The following is a 27557-nucleotide window of genomic DNA, read 5'->3' on the forward strand; positions in this document are numbered from 1 at the left end:
ACTGGAGATGGAGGCAGCGCACTGTTTAGGGATAAGAGCAACTCTTTCATACCAACCTTAGTTCAAAATCCGAAGTGTGCCACTGTCTAATTGTGAGACCTCTGACAAATTACTTAACTTTTCTGTCTTCTTCTTCTCCTTTTTTAAGTAGAAAAATGAATATATGTCATCTATAAACCATCATCTGAATTACTCATGGCTAGGAGCTTGGGAATTCAAAATTTTTTGCTTTAGAAAGGCAATATAGTACATACACTGTACTTAAGTAACACCCCTAGTGGGGTCTGGGGCAACACCCCACAATCAGACATTAACATTTCTGCAGTAAAACCTTTGAATGTTCACACCAACTGGGATAAAGACTATCAATAATCCCACATTAGCTGAAGTCAGGTTTTACCACCAAAAATTACAAAAACAAAAATTCCTGATTTTCAAAATCTGTGAAGTTTTAGAATTGTGAACAAGGGGCTGTGGATCTGTCACTCTACTTTAAAGCCTTGTTGTGAGGAATAAATGAAAAATGCATTTAAAGAACTTATCACATGACTAGAGCCCCCAAAGAGTGACTATTACTAACAGCTATTGACTAATGGCCCTGTCACAACGATGGGCACTTTATGAGGCTTGGGACTGCAAGTCTCTCAAGACAAGGTTAAAATGTCTATCTTATTCCAGAACTTCTATCTCCATCAAAACCCAAGCTCCAATTGAGCAGTTATCTTAGATATTTCCAAGTTATTTAAATGTGAAAGAATCAAAGGATAATTTAAAATAAAATACATTTCTTATGAATACTAATCGCTCTTCAGATTATTATTTTTTTAAAGATTGGCACCTGAGCTAACATCTGTTTCCAATCTTTTTTCTTCTTCTTCTCCCCAAAGACTCCCAGTACATAGTTGTATATTCTAGCTGTAGGTTGTCTGGTTGTGCTATGTGGAACCCCGCCTCAGCATGGCCTCATGAACGGTGCCTTGTCTGCGCCCAGGATCCCAACTGGCGAAACCCTGGGCTGCCGAAGCAGAGTGCACAAACTTAACCACTTGGCCAGCCGCCACTTCAGATTATTAAGCATAAATTCAATACTTATAGTCAGTTATGCTATAACGGTTTTGAAAATGTGAAGTTGCTCCAACACTACTGATATATCAGGGAACAATTTGAGCATAATGTGAATTTTGAGTTCGTTTAGTGTGAGATTTCATCCAGAGGAACATTAGGTGAACACAGAAAACTGCACCCAGCTGAATCGAGTGGCTTAGGAATACACAAAACACACATACCTCACAAGAACAATGAGACATAGCCATCCACATCTGGTGTTATCAATTTCTGTCCAATATCAGATTACCCTCCTTCCATCACTTCACATCAACTCACAAGTTCCAACTCTTCAACACCTACTTCCATAAGCAAATTTGACTTCTTTTTTGAGGCAAAGTGCCATGCTTATTGTAGTATTTATGTATTTCTTAAACATTTAAGGTGTAAAACTGGGCTACTATTTATATGAAGTGTCTGTCTTTTATTGTGTCAATGACACAGCTTTTGAGTGTTGTGTCCCTAACCTCATTTTTCCCATAGGCCCTGTGGTTTTACTGCATAATTCTGCATAGCGTAGTGGCTTTTAGGAACACATATACCCAGTCATAGCAGAGCTAACTCGCTCATCATCCCCAGTGTGTATTGTACCTGTCTTTCGGCATGTAAGCAAAGTTAATACAATAACCAGGCATGTAAGAACAAGTTCTCCAACGAATTATAAAAAGTAGGAAAGCATAATATAAACTTACTTTTTAAAGTGCTACTCTATAAAAACCAAAATTTGTTTTAATTAGGTCTTAATTTAATAAAAATGAATGAGAAAGATCAGTAGAGTTAGCATTAATGTATCAACAGTGGTTATTTCAAACTGATTTAATTTCCTCGAATTAAATCTATACTATTATAACTCCATCCTCTAATCCTTTCTTAATTTTATAGCCATTATTAATCTGAAACGTTGTTGTTCAATGTATGTTCTTAGGGATATTACTAAAAGTGCTTTAATAAAAGGATGCATTTTTTTGTACTCAATAAGAAAATGGCTATATATTTTAGAGAGTCATATTTTTTAGAAAGTCTGTAAGTGACAAAAAGAAATGATGTCTGAGGTGTCCTTTAAAATACACTAGCAAAGGAAAAAAAGCAAGGGAAAAAAGGAATACTCTAGGCAAATGTGGAAAAATCTGGCAATCGGATTCACTGTTACGATTATATGAGGGTTCAATGTACTAATCTCACTGACAAAATTTTAAAAAGTCTGATGTTTAAAAGGAATTTTGGAATTACTGGGTTAAACCAAGTAAGATTCTAGATTGTAAGATTTCAGGGGCTTATATTGTCAATGTCATGACCAATGTCCCAGTAGGCTGCCGTTTCCCACTTTTCTTTGACACGGAACCCTTTTCTCGGCAGAGTACCCCAGGATAAGCCAAGGACTGTGGAACATACTTTGGACACCATGATGTAGAAATAATAGTGAGTACTCCTAAGTAGTCTCAGAAATGCCATATGGTTTTAGTCAAAAGAGACTGAGCATCATCTAGGTTTCTCTCTGATCTTTCATTTGCCACATAAAAATTTATTTGTAGCTAGTTGTTACTAAGAGCAGTCAATTTGTGATAGCAGTATTTATGAAACTCACACTTAAAAATTTTACAAAGATGCCTGTGCTGCTTTCAAATGTGAATCAAAAAACTGAATTGCAAAACAATATAAATAGTATGATACAACTTTTGTAAAAAACAAAGTATACAGACTTGTATATGAATAAAATAACTGACTTGGCAGGGTACCTACACTATCAGCAGTGGTTACAACTGCAAATGATATTGGCAAGGATGAGGAGGAGGCACATTTTTACTGTTAACAGCTTTGTGTTACTTCTTGGAAAAAGATACTTTTTTAATAAAAACAGAGATAAGTTATTTTAGTTAAAATCAGTCTATGGTGTTAGGATAGTGGTTACCCTTAGAGGGAGATGAGAAACAAGGGGGGGGGGATTACTGATAATTTTCTATTCCTTGATCTGAGTGCTGGTTACATGGCTGTGTTCACTTTGTGAAAATTCATTGAGCTACATACTTATAATTGGTCTACTATTTACATAAATAAAGTTCATTTAAAAATTGTTTTACAGTGACTTATTGAATAGCATTCTTGTTCTAGTTTAAATGCATTTATTTTCTCTCTCCATATATTCAACAGCTTTCTTTTCCCACATTCATTGCAATTTATTTCTCCTAATTTCTCCTTAACATGGTTGCATTGCAGGCATTATTATTAATTTTTACAGAAGGCAAAATTGCTATATGATAAAAATGGCATATAACAAAATCACTCACATATTATAGCATGAGGTGGACTAGAAGGTATGGTCACTTAATCCTTTAGCCACTCATCAGTACCTGGTAGAAAGATTTCTTTTGAAACACATAATTACCTAAAATAGATGGAAAGGAATAATAGAGAGGTGAAAGTGACCGTCAAATAGGCAACACAATGAAAGGCCTTATGACAAGGGGACCAAAAAAAAAAAATGGTGTTACGGTGGCTCTCCCTATGGCAGATCCTGTGTGCATGTCCATGAATACGGAATTACCAGTGTCAGAGTTGGAAGGAACCTCTCAAAGGTCATTACTCCGGCTCCCACTCTCCAAATCAGATTTTAAGTTGAAAAACTTGACTAAAAGGCCTAAAATGTTTCAACTGGTCGTTAAAGGGTTGTTTGCCTTCGTGGCACACTTCCTAGGCCACATAAAATTAAAAGTGCATTTAACCAAATATTTGCTGTATTCAGAAGATAAACAGGCTAAACAAGGCAAGCAAACAAGGATGTACGATTAAGTTGCAGCTCCATGTACTTCCTATAGCAGAGGGAATGATTATAACATTTTCTCAGTAAGGAACCATAGGTTACTTTCCGACTTGGTTCTAGTGCCACAGTTCTTAATGAAATATGAAATACAAATCTGCAAAATTCACACTTTATAAAAATAATTGTTTAAAGTGGGTAACAGGTAGTAATGAGACAGAAAAGCAACATTATAAAATCTACATCTTTAATATATTGAGTAGCAAGGAACAATACTACTATTTTATTCATTAAGACTATTAAAATAACATTTAACAACTTTATGGTCACATACATTTATGTACATTTGTACCTCAAAGTAATTTTGGAAAGGAAAGTCATATATATGATTGAAATAATGTAAGACTAAATACATCCTGGGTCAAAATTTTACCACTTCTAAATTCTCCTTATTTTCAAAAAACAGTAAGGATAATTTAACTCACTATTATTTTCTAGGATGTCCCAATCAACCTGTTGCAGTACAGTAAAACTCAGCTGCCACCATGCTGACTTAGGGATTTTAAAGGGTAGCAAATATTCTAAAAACTTAAAACATAACCTTGTCTGTTGAAATTTTATATTTGTTTAGAATACAAAAGAACAAAACAAAAAACTTCATTTTCTGCTCGCTGAAGGTATTTTGGTAAACTTAGCTTTAAGATGGTCTTTCAAAGATTTTAAATAAGTTTCTGAAGGGGTACTGGTAACAAACCCTTTTAAAAGCAGACTTGTCAATTTCATTTTCCTTGATTTTGAAGTGACTTATCTTAGATTTCCTTTTGAAATATTTCTTCCAAATTTTCTAACCATGTTTGGCTTTACTTTATGGATGTTTCTTTTATATTCTAGAGAAGAAATAAAAAGATATATAAATATGGTAAAAGTATCATTTAGGAGGAATTTTCACCATTCAACTTATAAAAAATTGTTGAAAATTATAACCATCAGAAGGTAAATTTATTCTTAAAAATTGCAAGTTGTTAATTAACATGATTTAAAATGTAACAACAAAGAAACATTAATACCCCTGGTTTAAAAATAGAAATTCACCCTTTCATACTGCAAACTGAAGTTTTAGTGCAGCCGTGCATGCATGCACACACACACATATGCACACGCATTCCCTGCAGATAACAAGTGCAGTCACTGAATAAACTTCTGCATTTGCTTCCCTTCTTTTTGAACTAATGAAAGGCTGTTTCTACAAGCATTGTTCCCATTCTTTTTTACATCACCCATTTTTTTCTCATTCTTTGGATTATTTCCCAGGGTTCTCAAACTTCCAGTTTCCACTTTAGAAGTATCGTTGAATCTAGATCAGTACTTCCTAAAGTGCTGATCCTGACCCCACAGCCCCTTCCTCTTCCACTGCCGGCTCTCAAATGTGTTCCATCTACCTCTGCCCATTCTTCTGGCTCTTCACCAGCCTTCACAATGATTTTCTACTCAATGGAGTGCTGCTACAGCAAGGCGTCACTGACTTCTTTACGGATCAGTCTAATCTCATATCCATGTTTTTGGTCACATCAGCTGTAGTTTTAGGAGCACGTATTCTCTTGACACTATTTCTCATTTCTCTAACTGTTCAGTAAACAGCAGTTAGCTCCTCTCCCACTGATGCTCCTTTGTACTTTCATTTGTACACTGTTAGTTGGAGACCACAGCTGAGTACATTCTAAGGAAGGCAGTCCCAGTATTCTCTTACTTTTCCAGTAATTCCTGATGTATATTTCAGGCATTTTCACTTGGATATCCTAAAGTACATAAACTATCCCTTTCCCTTAAATTAATACCTCTCTCTAAGTGCTCCATTATCCTTAACGACACATAATCTTTTAACTTAGCCTTAGCTCTTCTTTTTTGTCAAGCACTGTAGTTTGGTATCATCTCCTACTTTTTCCTCCATAGTAAATTTTTTTATTCATCTCTCTTTATACATGATATCTGATGCATTTTATACTATTCTTAGAAAATAAGCATATTAGAAAAACCAAATCTCTATTATTTTAGAATTATTATAAATTTATTATTAGGTTGCAGAATTATTACTTCCTGGAGAATTTTTTCAGGAGACAAACGGGGCAGTGCATATCTACACCAACTGCATACACACATTGTTAAGTATTATTAAACATGGCATGTTAAACCAAATAATCATAGTAAAATTTTACTTTTCAGGACTTGTTTGATTTTTGCATTTGCATGAAAGACATTTCTATTGAACTTAAGGTGAATAACTGCCACTGGCTACCATAAGAAATAAGGATTTACAGTTTGGCAAAGCTATTGAGAAATTTTACAGTACTCTAATGAAAAAGCATTGACAGAAAAAAGTAACAATAGTTTCCATGTTATCTCATGAAACTCCTCTAAATTCTGAGTGCTGTACAGTCACGTGTCGCTAAATGATGAGGATCCATTCTGAGAGAAGCCTCATTAGGCTATTTCATCATCTTGCAAACATCGCAGAGTGCACTTACTTAGACAAACCCAGATGGCACAGCCTACTACACACCTGTGCTCTATGGACCAATCTTATAAGACGACCACTGTACATGCAGTCTGTTGTTGAGTGAAACGTTACGTGGCACACGACTGTAATTATAAGTTCCTTTAGAGAAGAAACCAAACTGGGTCTTATTTATCTTTGTATTCATCACAGAACCTAGCACATAGTGAGTGTGTAGTAAATAAATACTTCCTGAACAAAGTCTTAAGAACTATAGAGTCAGAGAGACAGAGGTCTGGACACCAAGGCCTAGAAACTGGTTGGTGCTACATACTTCTGGTTTCACTGAAGACGTGGTTTTGTTACCATGGACTTGTGTCACCCCACGAGCCTCTTTTTCAAGTTGCTAATGGGAGCTACAATATGATTGTAACTAGGTACAGACTAGAGCCTGGCAATAATTGCACAAATGAGTCAGAGGCCAAATTATTATTTATTTTTTTTGAGGAAGATTGGCCCTGAGCTGACATCTGCCACCAATCCTCCTCTTTTTTGCTGAGGAAGACTGGCCCTGAGCTAACATCTGTGCCCCTCTTCCTCTACTTTATATGTGGGATGCCTTCCACAGCACAGTTTGATAAGCGGTGCGTAGGTCTGTGCCTGGGATCTGAACTGGCAGACCCTGGGCTGCCAAAGCAAAGCACACGAACTTAACCACTATGCTACTGGACCGGTCCTCAAATTAGTAAAAATAATAGGCTAAGAGAAAAATTTCAAGTGAATATAGTTTATCTATAAAATATACTTAGTCACTAACCTATTAAATAATACAATTAGCTAATTATTTCAATTATTAAATTATTTATCAACTCTTCTGCAACATGAGGCAGTATGTAGGGTGCAGAACGTAGAGTTAGGAGATTTGGCTCTGAGTTTTGGCTCTACCATGAAAGATCCGGTGATCTTGGGTAAGTGTTTTCAATTTTGTGCCTTACATTTTCTTATCCGTAACATGGATAATCAGACTTGATATGTAACAAAGGTGATGAGCAGGTAAAAGGAGATTCTTATGATAACACTATAGAAAAACGTAAAGTACTATATATATTTTAGGTCATCATATTGTTAATATCAAAATAAGAGCTAAGACATACCCATTGTTGGTCTGTTTTCTTGTAAGAGCTCATGACTTGAATTATCTTGTCGAACACGTTTGGCAAATCCAGAATTTACCTCAGCAGTTAATGAAGTATTTGATGCAGAACTTGAGGGGAAAAAGTTTTATTTTAGTAACACATCTTTTATATCTCTAAGTTCTAATATATATTCTACATGCAATGAAGATTAAAGAAAAAGTGAAATACTAAAACATTAAGTTGTAAAATCCCATGGAAATAACTGGAAGTACTAAATACATGTTTTAGCCCACAGGGAAGTTTAGCTGTGTGTGATTTTAATGATGTTTATTCAAACCAGACATTATGTCTGTAGGTGTATGTAACAATTCTGTAACAGAACATTTCCAGGGTGCTCTGCTGGAATATAAGTGAGTACTGTTATTCAAAGTGTAGAGATAAGGAGCACATTGCAAGAGGTGAAAAACTAAGCTCATATTACAAATTTGGAGCAAGAACCCTAATCTGGGGAATACAAAAAAGTGAGATTGTTTGGAAACCTTGTTTTTAAATAGAAGCATAGTAAAAATCAGTCTGAGAATCTCTGACTACTGCACTTATAGGAACTGAAATGAAAAGAATGACCTATTTTCATTTATCTTCAAAAATTTACATCAATTTCACTTTATTAACGGCTCAAATTTCTACCTCAATTTGAGTTGACATATTACTAAACAGCTATTATGGTCTCATGCTACAGGACACACAAATAAGGAAAGCACAAACAACCCGTCTTGAAAACTTACATAATGGATATATCATGGGAAGGGGGAAAAATAAGACAAACTTGTAAATAATATAAAGTAGAGTAAAAACTAGTGCCACAGGTTTTCAAACTATACGGAGCTCTCTCAGTTCCTGAGTTCAGAAAAAAGAGAGATGGAAGATTTTGTGGATGAGATGAGTTTGATCTAGGCCCTGAAAAACAGCAATCCAATCCTTCCTGGCCCTACAGAGCATCAAGTTTCAACAGGCAGGGCTGGGGGTCGACTTGGGGGATGAACACGCCCCCTCCACATTGATTCAAATAAGCTAATTTTATGGCATTTCTGGCTAATAAAGATATTACACACCATTTTACAAGTTGATACTAATTTGACTGTCAGTTGGATTAACAACCGGAGGCTTCCCTTTTATGGCAAGAACTTGGTCTTCTGGCAACCCTAACCATGTGGTTAACGGATGTGGATGTATGTTTGTGGAACAAGGAGAAGATGGGTTAGCTGTGTGCTCACAGAAAGTAGTCAGAGCGGCTATTTAATATGACAGCAAAGAAAAACAGGCACAAGCAGACCAAATGCTGGGAAAAAAACTCAACCTGTGCACCTCAATTTTCTAGAGCCTGCAAGAGAGATGACTACGGTGTTTCTAATGGTGATTTTTGCCTTCTCTATTCAGGAATGCAAATGATACTTACCCAAAATGGTTACAAAGAAGTACTAGTGTTAGGAAAGTAAAGACACTCAGTTGTAAAAATTCTATTCCTAAATGGTGCTGAATAAAGTAAATTACTATAATTCTGTTTTGGATACTAAACACTCTTTTTTGACAAAATATATATAAATATCAGCTGTCTAAGGCAAAAATTCTTTTTTTGGTCATTTGGTGATTTTATCTCTTCAAGTACATAGATCAATGTTATTGGTTACTTTTGATAAGTGTTGTCTTTCCCTGCAATTTATCTTAAAGTTGTCTTTAGTATTTTTATGGAATGATTCTTTGCTTTGGTTAGTTCTAGGACCTTTGTTTTTACTCATAGATTGTTTTTATTTGAAAATTAGTCTTTTGAATAAATCTATTTGAATAAAACTCATATTTCTAGGAAGGAAATCAAAGCCTAACAAAATAAGTTATTAATTATTTATATAAGTAAAATACATTGCAACATTTTTAGAATTTAGATAAAACAGTCCACTGATGAAATGTTTAACATTTGTTACAAATATCATAAAATTAAAAAACCTAAAATTGGTATGAGTACAAATTCAAATTATGTTAAAGACTATATTGAGAAGAAATCTAAACTCTTCTAGTTGTGTACCAAATATATTTCCATAACTATTATTAAAAGTTAAGATTTAATATTTTGTTCCCTTACACAGGTAGAACGTTTCTGCTTAATAAACATAAGGCACCTCATAGTCTTTCAATTGAGATAATTTCTAGTTGGAATCATTAGACATCTTTCAAAACAAACCAAAAATGTATGGCAAATGTGAGACCATTTTTGTGTACTAAGAAAGACTGCAGAACAAATAGAAAATCAACCAAATAAAGAAAAAGCAAACAAAAACCAAAAACTCTGATTAATATAATTTATACGTAAAATTTTACATCTGTATATATTGTATTTGTATGATTGGCAGGCTAATTCATTTAGTTAAAAGAGTTTGTTACAATGATATTAAATAAATTGAAAGATTAAAAATCTAATATTCTCAATTTAAGTAGTAATTAAAAAATTCAGTTTGGTAGGTTTTTGGAATACCCAGTGCTTTTAACCTCTAATTTTTTTTCCAGAGAGAAAAACTGATACAAAATAAGTAAAATAACTATATATATGGAGCCTTCCCTTCTTCATTTTTAAAAACCATCTTAGAATACATACACACCTACATATGTACATAAAGCTGTTAAGTGGAAAATACCAGAGTTCATTACTCTCAAGTTCATGTAGATTTAATTGGGGAAAAGGGAGATAAAAAAAGTAATTATGTACATTTCTAGCATTAATCTCTTTTAACCTCAGTTAATGGCAGGATCTAATTATTGGTACCAGAGGGAATGTAATAGAGCAATTAATAGGCTATGAGAAATCTTACTTTCTTTATATGTCCTTTAATATTATTTCACAATATTAGTTGCTCATTTGGAAGCCCTTCAACTCATCTAAAACCACACCAAATACACAATTTACATAGCTGGACATTTCTTGAAAAGTCACCTGATTTTGGTAGTGATTATGTTTACATTTTAAAATTATTCTTAGCTATACTTTTGCCAAATCTTAGTTAACACAACAGATGGTAACATGCTACCAGTCAAGAACAAGAAAAGTCACCAACATTAGTTAATGGAAAGAATAACACAACTGACACAATAAAAATTAGTGATAAGATGGATGAAACTGATGATGGCGGTTAGCCAGGCTCACTCATTAAGTGACTGATTCCCATACACAAGCCAGACTAATTACACAGTTCAAATTTGCACCATAGAAAAATACAAGATTTTAAATGTCATGAGTAGTCAGAGAAACTCAGGAAAAATCAACCCAGGAATTTTAAATCTACACATTATAAGGCTCTGCTGTACAGTCATGAGTTGCTTAATGACGAGGATATGTTCTGAGAAATGCATCATTAGGTAATTTCACAGTTGTGCAAGCATCACAGAGTGTACTGACACAAACTTAGATAGTATAGCCTACTACCCACCTAAGGCTATATGGGACTAATCCTATGGGCCACCGTTGTACATGCGGTACGTCATTGACTGAAACACTATTGTGCGGCACACGACTGTACTTTGTTTGGAAGCAAAAGGACAGATCCTAAATGCACTTATGAGATGATACTCTACATGGCACAAATAAATAGGATATTTGTAAATCTGTTTACACTAGCCCAGACGATAACAGGTCCTTGGTAGAAAATAGGAAACTTAAAAAGAGTTACCTTAAGATCTTACGCTCTTCTCCCCAAAACCACGTCAAAGAAAAAGAGAGAGCAAGTCAGATCCATTTTACAATAGAACCAACCATTCACTCTACCTTATCGTTGCATTCAGTGTTGCAGGCTATAAAGACTATATAATAGACTTCATATCCTATAACTCAGAATATTTAAGATTTTTTCCTTGTGTTTGATTTTTTAGCTGTTTTACTGCTACGTTCCTAGGTATTTTCTCTTTAAAGTACTAGTGCTGCTTGTGGTTTGCAGCACTCCTCGAATTTGCGATTTATTTTTTTGTCAGTTTTGGAAAATGATTAGCCAGCATCTTCTTGACTACTGTTTGCCCTCCATTCTTTTTCTCATTTCTTTCTGGAACTCAAAAAATATATATGCTAGGCCTTTTTAATTGTGTCCCATATATCTCTTACCTTTTCTCCATACTTTCTCTTTTTATCCTTTTGTATATTGGTTTGGCTATTTTTCTATCAACTTATCTTCCAGTTCACTAAACTCTCTTCTGCTGTGCCTAATAATTAAATCGATTTACTGAGTTCCTAATTTCAGTAAATTCTATTTTTTTAGTTCAAGGATAACCATTTGATTCATTTTAATAGAATCCAGTTCTTGGGAAATTATCATCTATTTTGTTGAACTTAGTCATAGTTAAAGTCCCTATCTGATAATCTCAATATCCGTATCAATTATGGATCAATGCTTCTCTAATTTGTCTTTTCCTCTTGATTTTCAGTCATTTGGTCCTGTCTCTTGGCATACTTGGTAATTTTTGCTTAAGTGTTAAACGTTGTATATGAAAAACCGTGGAGGTTCTGGATGATACATTCTTCTAGAGACGACTGAATTTTCTTCTGGGAAGCAGACACAATAGAGATAGATTACCTTGATCCAAAAATGGATTGAGTTGGTCTAAGGTCTATTTTAGGCTCTCAAGAACTGGTCTATTTCCAGTTTGCCCTACTCTTATAGCACAGGCTTTCAGGGGTCTCAGATAAAATCCTGGATGTTTAACAGGGCCTTTTCTCCCTGATGATTCCTGAACAACAATTTTTGGCCCCATGAGAATGTCAAAACTTTGCTTAATACTTTAGCCTCTTAGCAGCTACTTTTAGCTTGGTTTCTTGGCCTTTTATTCCAGAGAGTTTAGAATTTGGCAAATATCTAGAGGGCAAAAGCTACACAAAATGATTCTGTTTCCCTAGCTCACCGAGACTCATGATAGCTCTCGGCTTCCATTTTCTGCATGGCCTCTATACTTCTATACCTGATGCCATAAATTGGCAAATACAAAATGAAAAAAAGCGGCAGAGAAGATCTGGTTCTCCACAGCTTGTTTTCCTTCTTTCTGGGATCTTAGACTCTCAAGTCCTAGCTGTCTTGGCAGTTCCTCAGTGCCTTGAAGCAGCCATGAGTTGCATTTTATCAGTTTTTATAATCATTCTTGATGGGTTGATTGGTCTGATAGAAGCTACACTGTCATAGCCAGAAACAGAAGTCTCTTTGCTCATTACATTTTAGTCATATATCAAAATCCATTCAAATAACACAATTTTAGGACTGAAGAAATTCACTAATGTCTAAAAGGAAAAATACCAAATGGATAAAAATTGTCACCAGAAGAAAAGTTAAAATTAAATGACATTTCTGAAGGCCAGAAGACTTCTCAATTCATTTTCAATAATCTGAAATATGGAATACTTTATGTAAATATCAAGTGAAATACCTGGGCTTTATCAAGATTTCCCTTTGATAATATAAATCCAGCACCACATTCAGAGCAATCTGTGCTTAAAGAGGAATTGACAGTCTAATTACAAGAAATAAAGAAGAGCTGTGGAAACCAAAGCACAGGTTTCTCCTGCTATCCAAAAGTAGAGTGTTCCTATGAAATTTTGTAAGCTGAAACGGCGTAAAGTGAAGAAACAATTACCATTAATTTATATGGGAAAAACTTTTGAGCATTCCCAGACACAAAATATAACCTACCAAAATAAATCAAGACAGAGCATAGATGCTCACAGACACAAACCAATACTATGGTGGCTTGATGCTGAGATACTTTTCTTCATAAAAGTGGAAATCCTCTTTGGATATCTTTTGGTTAGCGAAAATTGGTACTAATGTAGGTCTTTTGTGAAAGCGAAGTTGTGTAAAGCAAACCTTCAGAGAGTGGGGAAAACCCGTATAAAAATGGTTTCACATAGTTATAGAGATTGAACCAGTTTATGTTTAATCGTACCTTATTAATTTCCGTTTCCTTCTGGCAGTGGCAGTCATTGCCATGTACGATGGTACTACGCTTGGTGTAGGCAGAGAATGTTTAGTTGAGAATGAAGACGGGTCAAGCCTGTATATTAAATAATCAAAAATAAAAAGTAATTTTCATTTGTATTACAGAGAAAAATGAGGTATGCACTTCAATAATTAGAACATCATTCTGTATTAACATATAAAGGAAAACATTACTCTATACTGTAAAATTTCCCTTGCTTCCCTGGGGTTTTCTTTTCATTTTACACCATTGATAGAGTTGCTATCAAGAAATTTCTGCATTCCCAACAGCACAGAAAAGTGAAGGTATCATTCTTCCCATATTTAGATCATATGTGATTATACGGACGAAGTGAGAAGGATGCGTTTGCTTGGATGACATGCAGTCAACCATATCTTAGACCTATGACTATTTCAGAGCAAGCTGAGGTTTGCTAAACATCAACAGGAACAGTGGAATTTCCTTCAGTGAAGATATTAATGAATAATAATAAACACGGTAATCTTTGCTGATGACACCATCTAAATTTGGAGTATGAAGAACTAAATATATCTTAACGTTTCTTCTATCCTAACGAGGGTCAATCAACTTGAGATCAAATTAAAGGCTTTAAAATATTGTGTTAGTGAATTAACATTTAGAGACAAAGACAATGAGGAATTAATGAAGGTAAAACACTGACTTTTGTAATCAAGATAGCACACTTGCTCTATAAAATAGACTGAAATATAGCTAAAGAAGAAAAAGAAAGCTAACAGTTTAAAGGCTATAGAAAAAAAAAAAGAAGAATTGGCAAATACTCTTTTTCTGTACCTTTGTAAAATGTTATTGTTTGATAATGATTCTTGTTCAGGTAATGTACTTTTCAAGCTCCTGGTGTCTTCACGTATAATAAATGTAGGGTCCAAATCCTCCTGTCCATATTCTTTTCTCCTGCTGAGAGGAGTATCTACTTCACATAACATTTTTGAAGAATTATTACTGTTTATATTTGAGTTGGCCTGAAAACTTGTAGTATGTAACGATGGTTTTAAAAAGGTCACTGTACACGGGTTTTGAGAAGTTTTTCTACAGTCTTCTGGAGTATACACAATAGGCTGAAGCTCTTTGCTGAGAGAATCATTGAGCTGCATACTTTCAGACAGTGTAGACTTTTGGGTGTGTTTTGCTTTCAAGGGAGAAGGCATTAGTTTTCTTCGGGTTCTTTTTTGTGGAGGAATTTTAAGCAGATTAGATTCACTTGAAGATGTGCCTGTTCAACAAAATTAAAAAGAAGCTCAAGATGCTGCTTAAATATTTTCCAATAACACTACCAGTTAAAAAAAAAGACTACTGATAATAAGGCACATTTTCTGCCAATTGATAAAAATCGAAAAGAAAAATTAGTTGGAAAGGAAAAAATCATAGTTTATTGATAGTAATTTTAAATAAAGTTAATAAACTCAGTATAAAGAAATTCTATAACATAAAATAAATAATGAGTGGCTAACGTCAATATTAATTTACAGTTATAGCTATCTTGAGATACTGGGTTAATCATGAAAACAATTTCGAACAATTCCAACAAAATTCATAAGCAATTTCCAGCTTTCATGTTTGATTTAAGTTTAAGATAACAAAAAAGTACTCTACATTTGTAGGCAGAGATTAGTAACTTGTTCTACAGTGAAATAACACCAGTTTATTACTAACTGAGTGGAAGTCTAGTCTAAATTAACAAGAATGGCAACAACCAGTAAAATTCTAGGCGAATGCAAGAACTTTATCTGTTACTACCTCAGGTATGGTAGTTAATAAATCAATCAACCAGATGCTTAATTTCTTCTGGCACACATAATTCATAGGTATGCAAAAATCAGACTAATACCAAAGATAAATGAACATAATTTGAAGAGCTCCGAGTTCTCTTACCTGACCCTTATCAGTCTGTAAAGGCGACTCTCCCAAATGCCAAAGTAACCAGGTTTGACCAACTTTTCCTAACCCTATCCCATAACTTCTGTAGCTTTTCCAAATGATTTCCCTACTACCTCTGCAACGTCGCTGTTACCTTCTTCTTCCTCCAGTCAGTAAATGTATATATTTCCCTAAGGACCTGTACGTGACCCTATATTCTTCTTATTCTAAACTCTCTTATTTTTAGTTATCCTCTTGCCATGACCTGCTCAGTCACCTGGGTCCCAAATAACTAGATTTTTTATCTTTTCCTTGCATTTTCAGCCTCTACCAATCCCGCCTCTCTTATACTTACAGTTAAAACATAATTCTGATCATATCATTCTTCTGATTAAAGATTGTTAGTAATCTTTAAACAGAAATATAATATCCTGAGAGTTTTAGTAGAGACTTCTTGTTCTTTGGTCCAAAATTAAGAGAAAAATTGTTTTGTTTGAACTCAAGTGTTAATTCCAATACTAGACATGCTTAAATATTTAAGTACATAAACACTTCTCGAACACCTTTTTGGAATGGACAAAATAAAGAATTGATTATATACATAATAATAAACTTGATCAGCTCCAGTGTGCTTATCTTGTATTTCTTAATGAACTTTTCTTCTATTTTGCCTATTTCATTCTGGTGCACTTTATGGTGCCTGACATGACGTAACTTTGCTTGGAGTGTACTGTTCAGGGAAGAAACTATAATGCGTACTTTTGCCCATGTTTTCAAATCATGCAGTAAAATTCCCAATTTATGTTACATTTGCTTTACAATATAACACTAACTTAACTCGGAAAACTGAATAAAATAAGTGTTGTGCATTTCAATAAAGCAATTCAAACTTCCAACCAACTTAGAAAACAGACTTATCACAATCACCAACAGTATACATGTTATTCTTATGTTAGCTGACAACGGGCTCTGCTATGCCTAGGTAGACAATTACTCTCTAGGAAACACAATTTAAAAACATGAAGAAAAATATGATTCCTGTTCTACTATGGAATTTTACTTTTCTGAGAACTAGATAAATGAGATCCAGATCTTAAAATAATTTTCCACTCCCTTTACCATGACATTTGTCAAATTTTCCATTACCAGATATTTTTATACTAATGCTGCAGTGTAAAGACAGTTACTTTCCTCCACCGTGCTGCTACCACCAATTTGGTGCCTATTAATAGCTGGAAGATTAACTTCCTTTCCCATGAGAGGCAGCACGGGTATATAGAGGAGAGGGAACCGAATTGGGAGTCAGGAGACTTGGATTCTATTTCTGGCTTTACCAACGACTACGGAGTGACCTTGGGCAACTCACTTAAGCAGTGTGGGCATTAATACCCCCAAGAAAAAAGGGGATGCTATCTTTTCATGTACAGGGAACTTTCTAGGATTAGATAATATCTATAAAATATTTAGGGTTGAAAGAAAGACTCTACAAATATAAATATGTTTCAACTGTTAGCATTATTATTTTCATAGCGAAAGTTGTAATTTACTTTCCAGTATTCCATCAATACCCAATGCAGTTATCACTAAAAGAATACATTTCAACATCTCACTTCCAGCTTATCAGATATCTAGTCTATCAAGGCTGAGGATAAATTGTAATAGGAACCAAAGGTATTGTTAAAACAGGCATATCTAAGTGTTATTTGAAAATTCAGGCTTCATAACAACATTCTAATTGGAACACAAAATCTCAAAGGATGAGGATTATCCAGAGTCACTATTTTTCTTGTACATATCTAGAGAGGGATGATCTCTGGAGTGGCACAGGGCAAATTCCCATGATGGTGGACCACTTTTTCCCCTATTGCTTGTAAAGAACATGAAACTGAAGAGATATCCACCTGTTCTCTGGGATAATCTAAACATACACTCAATGTTAAATTTTGATATGATCAGACTGAGTAACAATTTGTCAGTGAAAGCAATAATAATGTTACAATGACAAATCTTTAGCCATCATTCTGCTCTCCTGGCAGGACATGGTAACTTGGAGGAGAAACACAGAGACATGGTAGTTAACGTGGATTCACATACCACTGTTTTCCTGGCCACTGTTTTCCTGTATGTATGCTAGACATACAGCATGTACAAAACACAAATCCAGAGGGTTCTTTTCTTTTTATCTTCTCAATTATTAAATAGATAAAATAATAAGAGACCAGAAAATAGATGGTCAGTTCAGGACTACTTAGACTGACTAGTTGCTAGGAAAGATTTAGGAGACAACTAGAGCAAAAACAAGATTTAAAGGCTTAGAGAAGAATTCAACAGTCAATCCCCTGTAACTATAAAGGAATAATGACTCCACTTATCCATAAAAACTAAAAGAACATAACATTTCACTTTGAATATGATTTACAGAATACATAAATACAATTATATAATAAATAATCACTCTCCTTTAGCTAGTTAGGTAGTGGAGTACTTCAAGTGGATATGGAAACTGGAGAGTATGGGTTAGGGGCACTGTATATTTTAATGAGCTATAAGAATCGTTGGATATGCTAGGTCTATGTCTATAAAAGAGAAGTGCTGTACTTTTCCATCAGAGGATGTACAGTAACTTTCCAGGAGAGCAGGCTTTGAGCAGTTGTAGTTTCCTCTGATTCAGCCTGGGAAAATATCATCTAACAAGATTCTTTAATACTTGGGCCTATAGAGTAGAAATGGCAAAGAAGGAGCGTGGGGGACAGATTATAATTCCTTTAAAAAGGCCCCATAAGATGAGAAAAGGAATCATGTAGTTACAGACTTTCAGAATAAGAGATTCTAACCGATGATGGTAGTCAATGAAATACCTCAGCAACGTGACTGCCATACAGGAGGGGATAAAAAATTAAAAATGCATTGTTATAAGGTAGGCTCTTGTAAAATGGGATAGAAAAGACTGGCATCCACTTGGGAGGATAGCAAGTCTTCTCTCTAGGGTCTCTCCATCCAAGGAACCAGCTCACTACATCACATATTTGAGTAGGTAGCAATGTATCTTATGATCTGAAAAGTTTTGCTATTTCTAGACCATCTCTTGGGACTTTAACTCTCCAACATATTATAGGTATACTCCATTTATATTGCCCTGAAATGGTTATGACCCATGGGAGGTAAGTCAACATGACTTATTGAAATTCATGTCTAATAATAATAATAACCACAATGTCAAGACGTTTAAAAGAAGAAGTCATTACTATTATTTTCAATCCAGCATCAATGTTTATTTTACTTATGAAAAAAAAAGATGTAGTCAGCTATGGTACAAGAGAAACAATATAAGAGGACAGCACTTGCATAAAAAGAACTCACTGTTCATCCACTCAATACTAAGAATCTGTCATGTTCCAAACCTTTTCTAGGTAATGAGAATATAGCAGTAAACAAGACAGTCAAGAAGTTACCTTTTTGAGGGGAGAAGGAAGAAAAATAAATCATCTTAACAAAACAGGATAATTATGACAAATGAGTTGTAAAGACAATACAACAGAGAAATAGAATAGAGAATGATGGGAGACAGGAGAGGTGTTAACTGTGATGGCCAGGGAAGGCAAGTCTAAGGACGGGATATGTGATCTGAGACTTGAATGGCTATGAAGGAGTCAGCCTATGAAGATCTGGGAAGAGTGGCAGAGGAAACAGTGAGTGAAAAGACCCAATGGCAACAATAAATTTGCTAAGCCCGAGGAAATGAGAGAAGGCTAGTGTGAGTGAAGCACAGAGTTAGAGGAAGAGTAAAAATTAGAAGAGGCTAAAGAGACCAAAAGGGGCCAGCTTGTGTTAGGGTTTATGAACCGAGAAGGGTTTGGATTTATTCCAAGTGCAAAGGGACATCTGTGGAGGGTGTTAAGCATGGGTATGATGTGATCTGATTTATGTCTTTAGAAAAGATTGCTTTGCTTATCGTGTGGAGAAGATAATACTAATGGGCAAGAGAGGAAACGGGGCAATCAGTCACAAGACTATCGCTACAGCTCAGGCAGGAGCCAACGGAAGCTTGCTCTAGAGTGGCAGCAGGAGTGATGGAGAGATGTGGGAAGGGTGTTGTAACCAAATAATCAGATAAAAATTACATAAAGTAAACCCAGAACAAATTTAATGACATACACAGGTGTGATTAGCTGTCTGACACTCAGGAACAAAGATAAGGAGTTTACATAAAGGTGTAGTATATATTAATTTCACACAACTAAATAAACAGAAATAGACAACTTTCTGTGACACCAAGAACCATTTCCACATGCACAATTACAGAAAAGTTCAAAAGGTCCTAAATGTCACTGCCTCAAACTCAGCATTCTCTTGTTACTGACGTCTCCTCCCCCTCCCCACTCATCAGGATGTGGTCCCGTTCTTTAGTGAGAAGTCCTGATCCAAGTCCACGCAGGGGTCTTGGAATCTGCTTCCTCCCTTCTCTAGTTTGGATACTCATGGACTTGAGACAGCAGATCCTCTTTGGGGTTTGAGGATATGATTTCTTATTTGAGATGATGGGTGTTATTATCATGCTGGGGTAGGGGAAACAGAAAGAAGGGGAGTGAGGCTAAGCAGGAAATGGTTCTAGAACAACGGTGGCAGACAGAAGTTACTGATAATGGACTCTGCCTCCTAGCAAGTTGTACAAAGGGCAATGTGAGGGGGAAACTTAAGTTAATAGAATGATATGGAAAGGGCATCTCCTTTTTAGGTCAGGCACTCTACTTTCTCTGCAAACTCATCTCTAGACACCCTCAAAAAACTGAAACAGATTTATCTTCAGTGCCAGACACAGACATTCTATGATTTCAGATATAAGGACTGACTGCTCCACTTTCAATAGCTTGTTAATTATTGTATTCAATTCCTTAAAAAGGAGCCAACACGTTTTAATCCAAGTGAAGCTTGAAAATGCAAAATGTGGTTCTGTAACGAACGCGTTTTGATGAAATAATATAGGACATACGTGATATTAGAACCCTTTCTTTTTGATAGGGGAGGAAGATAGAAAGGCACTTAAAGAATAACTGAAGAATTTCTCAGTAGAAGAACCAGCACTTGGTTGGCTTTGCCTTACATTCTCGTTTTAGAAACATACACAGTACAAGAAGGGATATGAAGGTTAACTTTGCAAAAGACAACCAATTTTAACCAAGATGTCAACTTAGTAGAGGCATCTAGGTCTCTTTCTACATTCCCTTTAAAATGATCACATAATAAAACTAGGAGAAAACAAAAGTGCCCAACCCTGTGGGCCTTGTTCCCAGCACTGGTGGCCACACCACACATGGATGAGAAGCTTTTGGGCAAAGAGGCAAAGTTTCTAGCTGAGATGACCTGTGGCTCCCGTTCCTTTCTATACTCCTTGGACTGTTAGATCCATGAAAAAGAATGGGAAAAGCATACTTATAATAAGCATAAAAGAAGCTCACTAGACCAGTAAAAGGATACTATAAAGGAAGGACAGAGCAGGCACATAACCTCAGGTCTTCTGATAATCCAAGTGCCATGTTCTTCACCACGACACTATGCCGAGTCTCTTCCACAGGGAGACTTAAACTACTTAGCATAAAGGCTAACAAACCATGGGACATTCACAATTCCACTGCTACTTAAAGTCATGTTTTACAGATTATCTGATGTACGGGACAATGTTCATTAAATGAAGTAGTACACAAATTTTCTATACAGCATTATCCCAATTTTGAAAAACCAAACAAAAATCCACCAAAATCAAATCAAAGCATACACGTATAGACCTGCAAGCAAAAAATGGGGGTAAAAGTCACAGAAAACAGAGCAGAAGGAAATATGGCATAATCTATTAAAATATTAGCATAGGTTATGGCTGGAAAAATTCTGAGTGAATTTATTTGCTTCTTTAAACATTTGTTTTTTTTTAATAACAAATATATATACTATTTCTATAAAATTATAAATAACAAAATTTTCTTTTAGAAAGGAGCAATATCCAAGGTGGGAGGGAGGAAGCCAATAAAAAACCCAGTTCTTTGAAGTCTCAGAAAGTCTTGAATTGGAGGCATGAGGTTGTCTCTGAAGGCACAGGTAGGGCTAAAAATAAGAGAATTGGTTCAAAGTCTGTATAAGGAAGTTGAGCCTCCTGGAATCTTGATACGCCATCACCTATACTGCCAGGTGACTGGTCCTTTGTCACCCTGTTAAAGGACATGAGATTTTGCCCTCTGGATAGACTTGCAGCCAACATGCACAGCTGACACTAGGGGGATTAAATAATTTCTCAATAACGAAAGTAAGCAAATTTTCCTCCTACTTCTCTAAAATACCTGTAGCCAGGCTTATGTACCCCCTAAATGGGAAATCAAAGAGCTCTTTTTCTTTTTTTATTTCATTTTGGTGAGGAAGATTGGCCTCGAGTGAACATCTGTTGCCAATCTTCTACTTTTTGCTTAATGAAGATTGTTGCTGAGCTAACATCTGTGCCAATCTTTCTCGATTTTGGATGTGGGATATTGCCACAGTGTGGCTTGATAAACAGTGTGTAGGTCCATGCCTGGGACCTGAACCTGTGAACCCAGGCTGCTGAAGTGGAGCACGTGAACTTAACCATTATGACACCGGCAAGCCCCTCAAAGTGTTCTTTGTAGATAAACCATAACAATAAAAAAGATCTGGGTTCTGACATTTTCAGGTTCTTCAAAACTGTTTTTCTGGAGATCATCATAAAGCAAAGCTCATTAGCTGAAAGACCTAACTATATATACAGAACACAACAACTAGGGTCACCAGGTATTTGAGGATATGTCTTTGAACATGATAATCAAGACACTACAACTACATGCAGGAAAAAAAGTGAGAGGAAATAGACAACGTGGAAGCAGAACAGTATGTTAGAATAACCATAATTAATATCTTCAGAGCGATGAGAAATTACTACATTCATGGAACAAAAATAAAGTGCTATGGAAAGATACCCTGGATTATGAGATATAGTTCTTAGAAATTTAAAATATGAGAGGAAAAAAAAATCAAAATAAAGGATGTAAGATAAAGAGTTGAGGACATCTCTTAGAAAGAACAAACAAATCAAAAGAGGTAAACGCCAGAAGACAAGATAATGGAATTAGAGAATCAATCCAGGAGATCCAACATCAGATTAGTAAGTGTTCCAATGACAGGACAGAAAGAAGGGAAGAAAAGTATGTGTGGAAGTAGATGTATGTATGCATGCATGTGTGTCTATGGAAGCCTATGTGCATAAATACATATACGAAAAGGTCTCAGAGAGAAAGGCCCACAGATTGTTTAATATAATGACTTAAAAAAGATCAACACCAAGGCACATCACGGCAACATTTCAGAATATCAAGGATAAGGGGAAGATCCCAAAATCTTCCTGGGAGACAAAGTCATACACAAATATGGAGGATAAAAATGGCATGATAGTCTACAGCGATAGTGGAATCTAGAAATCAATGGAGCAATGCCTTCAAGTTTCTTAGAAAAATTATTTCCAACCTAGAATTTCATAACTAGTCAAACTATTAGAAAATAAAGATATTGCCATACATGCATTGTCTCAAAAAAATTTCACTTCCTATGCACTCATTCTCCGGAATCTGTTGGAGGATGTATTTCTGTAAGATAAGGGAGAACAACAAGAACAAGAATGGGAAAAAAGGCAAATACTACATACAGAAACTGCAAAGCTGCACAAGAAAGAATTTACACACTTCTTGGCTCAACAGGGAACAATATTTTCTTGAAAACACTTGAGATTTATTTGAAAAAAGGTAAAAACCTGTTTTGGCAAGATGGAGTAGGGGAGGAAATGCATATATACTGTAAAGGAGTTAAATCTTTACCTTCCAAAATGAGATGATATCTAAAACTGGAAATGTACACAAACAAGAATTAGCAGTATAAACTTGAAATTTAGAAATTAAGAGGAAAAATCAGAAGAGACAGCTAAAAGGGGAATAAGAACTGAGAATGGGCAGTAATAGGGCAAGAAATATTTCCTCAAATAGTATAGTATGTGTTAGCTTTCTAAACTATGTACAGGTACCACTTTTTTCTTTTGTTTGTTTTAAAGATTGGCACCTGAGCTAACAACTGTTGACAATCTTCTTCTTTTTTTTTTCCTGTTTGTCTCCCCAAATCCCCCCAGCAAATGGTTGTATATTTTAGCTGTGGGTCCTTCTAGTTGGGGCATGTGGGACGCTGCCTCAACATGGCCTAATGAGTAGTGCCATGTCCGCGCCCAGGATCCGAACCCTGGGCCGCTGAAACGGAGCACACGAACTTAACCACTTGGACACGGGGCCGGCCCCCAGGTACCACTTTTATAAAAATATAAACCGAATTTAAAAAGGAGGTGGAGATGGGGAAAAAAAGTAGGAGGGAAGGGGGAGAAGGAGAGACAGACAGACACACGCACACAAATGCAGGGGTTTTTAATGAAAAGAAATTAATCAAACTTTGGGGCTATAAAGGAAAAAAGCAGACCGAAAGATATCTCTTGCTTCTCCTGAGACAACTTTACTCAAAATCTGTGGACTCTGTGAATAAGTGGGGTCAATCTAGCCAAGGCTATGAAGATTCATAGTCAAAAGTCTAACAGAAACATGCAAGCAAATACGATGAAATGGAATGGGCAATCAAATAGGAATGGGAAATCAAATAGGAGAGCAAAATGAATATTCCAGGCCTAGGGAAGGTGGGAGAAATCTTTTCGTTGTTTAGCCCCATTCTCCATTGGCTTACCACCTCCCTCCCCTACTCATGCTTTTCCTAGCATATAATGAAAAGGAAGACAGGACAACTACCTACCTAGTGGAATTTAAAGAGGGCTAATAAAAATGTGAATCAATCAATGATCAGAAACAAATCATTCTATGTGGCAAGAAATGGGCAGAACAGATTTAAAGTCACGAGTCCCAGGAATGAAGGAAAATTTCATTTCTTCAGGGAACAGGCAAACCACTTGTGAAATCTGAACATGAGCATGTGTAATTTTGATATGCTGAAAAGCTTATAGAGAATAATAGAAATAAAAATAAAGTTTAGGGTAGCAAAAACTCTAAGAAATAAAAGACACATTTTGTAAAAGGACATGGGTTTAATCGGTTTTGCTTTCAGATATTTTAAGTGTCCCAAAAATCTCCAGCTTTAGCTATCTATATTTCCTATACCTATCTTTGCCTTCGCATTTAGATTCCATATGAAGACAAGATATATTTTAATTTCTTTACAGGTTTGTTGAGAAATATTCAGATGATTAAACAGAGAGGATGCCACTTTAAGGATCAGGAGAATTTCTATTACTATTTTCAAATTAACCAGACTATATATAATTCTAAAGAACAGTTTGAGAACTACCTGGAGAGAAGCTGTTCATCGAAAAGTAACTTTGGTATTGCTTTACTTAAAAGGTCTCATACAATTATCCTGAAATACAAGAAGATCTCTTTAGACTTACCAATACTTCACATAGTTGAAGTCACATACTAATGAAGTCACAATACAATGCACCTGAATACTGTTTTTAGCGTCATGAAGCTTTTCTTAAAACAATTTAGGAAAAATGCATAAACAATGCAAGAGACTCACTGATAAACTCCTAGTTTAGGGAAGAGGGTAGGCAGCGGAGGTTATCCGATTAAATAATATAACATTTCAAAATGATTATGTGTTACAATTCAAACCAGGAGTTGAAAAATAATCAAAGACAGAGCTACTGAAGGATACAATAGAGCATCTCTTTTAAACCCTACAATAGGTTTTGTCTAATAAATCTAATCCTAGTCTTTGTAATACTTATCCATTAATAGTTTAGGAAACATCTTAAAATATTTATATGATGCTTTAAAGCATCTTATATACAACTGAAAATGCACATTTCAGGATAAAGTGGTTACTGTTCTATTCATCTGTTCTTGCATTATGGCTAGAGATTCCCGTTTCAAAAAGTTTGTTTACTCTAAGTCCATAGAGTGACTGAAAACGGAAGTCAGACAAAAACATTTTGTTGAGGGGGCCGGCTCCGTGGCCGAGTGGTTAAGTTCGCGTGCTCTGCCTCGGTGGCCCAGAGTTCGGATCCTGGGCGCGGACATGGCATCGCTTGTCAGGCCACATTGAGGCGGCATCACACATCCCACAACTAGAAGGACCTGCAACTAAGATATACAACTATGTACCTGGGGGAGGCGGGGGGGGGGGGGGGGGAGGGGAGGGGAGGGGAGGGGAGGGGAGGGGAGGGGAGGGGAGGGGTGAATTTGGGAAACAAAGCAGAAAAAAAAAAAGTTGGCACCAGTTGTTAGCCCAGGTGCCAATCCTTAAAAAACAAAAAAGGAAGATTGGCACCAGTTGTTAGCCTAGGTGCCAATCTTTAAAAAAGAAAAATAAAAAAAAATACTATTTTGTTGAGACTGCCAAGTTTTAGAATCCTCTCAAAAAACTTTTAAGTATTAAAACCACTTTTAAAATTAACTCTAAATGCAAGCACTAAAGTGTGAATCAGATGAAGAAAAAAAATACAGCTTTTATCAATAATAGTCCAGATTCTAACACAATGATACCTGGATTACAACATAAGTATATTAACATTTGTGCAGTTTGTGTAGTATTGTATAGAATAAAATGTTATTAATATAAGCCACAGCTTAAAATAAAAACAAAAACATTGAAAAACAAAGAAATAAGAATTCATTTGCTTGCTGCATTGAATTACATTTGCTAAGTGGTTAAAAGAAATTATGAATAAATATTTGAGGATTATTTACTTCACTAACTACTTAACCAAAGTTTAGATGTTAATCTGCCACTGCCATCTCTTCCCCAAACTTCTGCGATTTTAAAGAACATAGTCAACTAATGGCAGGGTAATATAGGCAATCAATAGGATATTTTGACTTTGTTAATGAAATATAGGACAGTCTCATGAAGAAGTATAGGAAAAAGACATTTGAGAAGTTGACTGCCTATACCTCAAGAGAAACATCTAAAAATGTACTTATTGGCTGCATCGTTCTTTAAGCTATTTAAGTCCACCCGTGAGCACAATCTAGTCTACTTCATTATTTCTATCTTTCAAATATTTCATTTCTCCAAGAAGCCTATCCCACAGATTTGGCTGAGGACTTTGAAATGTTTCCAGCAGAAAGCAGGAAAAAAGAGAGTTGTTTCATGACTATGTTTCTAAATGTAGTTTTAAGAAATGTCAGTATATTCTTACTTTTAAAAGACTTTTTATAATATTTATTTTTTATTTATTATAAAAATTTTCCTTAAGCAGGCCCTTGGGTTAAATGTTACATACATGAATATTTGTATATATATTTTAATATATATAACATATGCTACTTCTTACATATTTCTGCTAATATACAAGGATATTATACAATTTAAGATGATTATATATTACAGAATATCCTGGCACATTAGCAGGTCAGGGAAGGTGAAATAAAGTGGTGGTGTAAACGAGCTAAATCTTCATCTCCCAGAATGAGAGGTTGGTAACACCTAAACACAGATGAATCAAGAAACAGCAGTATAAGTACACTGTTTAGAAATATTAAGTAAATATTAGAAGTTTATTATAAGTTATCCAGCATAGATTTCAATAGAAAATAGAAAAAAACAGTTGTTTTATATCTCTTTTTCCTAAAGATAGTTTTAAGAAATGTCGTTATATTTTTACTTTTAAACGATTCTTTTAATTATTAAGAAATCCCTTTAAATCAATGAATTATTAATGACAAGTCACATCCAAATAATTTTAAACCAAGTGCCTATTACAGGGGAAAGGGAACTTAGAACTTACATATAAATGTTTCCTAGTAGCAGAAATGAACGGCCCAAGTAATATAGATGCTTATCTACCTTAACTATGACATTCCTATGTCATAGAAATCATGCAGTTTAGCAATCTATATTTTTTTACTGAATTCCCATTTTAAAATGGTGGTTCTAATTCCTGATTAATTACAGACCATCAGGAAAGTCAGAGTGGGGATCATATCATACACAGAACCAGGATTTAGTACTAGATGATCTTAATGTTCATTTAAATTTTCTTATTTTATAATCTGTTGCTCATAGCAAGAAAGTGACATGCTCGAAGTCATAATATCAATCATATTTGTTGTTGGCAGAACTTGAAGTCTCTTGT

The 27557-nt window shown here is 35.3% G+C and overlaps 1 protein-coding gene across 3 annotated transcripts in view; it reads right to left on the reverse strand.

The window, feature by feature from the left end:
• Nucleotides 1–4092: 4092 nt before the first annotated feature.
• The window catches only part of KIF18A (kinesin family member 18A), a 92990-nt gene continuing 69525 nt past the window's right edge, over nucleotides 4093–27557 (reverse strand). For all 3 annotated transcript variants that reach the window (XM_008522879.2, XM_070624589.1, XM_070624590.1), the window contains exons 14-17: nucleotides 14300–14738; nucleotides 13454–13561; nucleotides 7505–7614; nucleotides 4093–4746 (exon numbers count right to left, since the gene is read on the reverse strand). In XM_008522879.2, coding sequence (XP_008521101.2) covers nucleotides 4664–4746; nucleotides 7505–7614; nucleotides 13454–13561; nucleotides 14300–14738 — 740 coding nt within the window. In that variant the 3' untranslated portion in view covers nucleotides 4093–4663. The remainder of the gene's footprint in view (nucleotides 4747–7504; nucleotides 7615–13453; nucleotides 13562–14299; nucleotides 14739–27557) is intronic.

Source organism: Equus przewalskii, chromosome 6 (assembly GCF_037783145.1).
Source record: "Equus przewalskii isolate Varuska chromosome 6, EquPr2, whole genome shotgun sequence".
Lineage (NCBI taxonomy): Eukaryota > Metazoa > Chordata > Mammalia > Perissodactyla > Equidae > Equus > Equus przewalskii.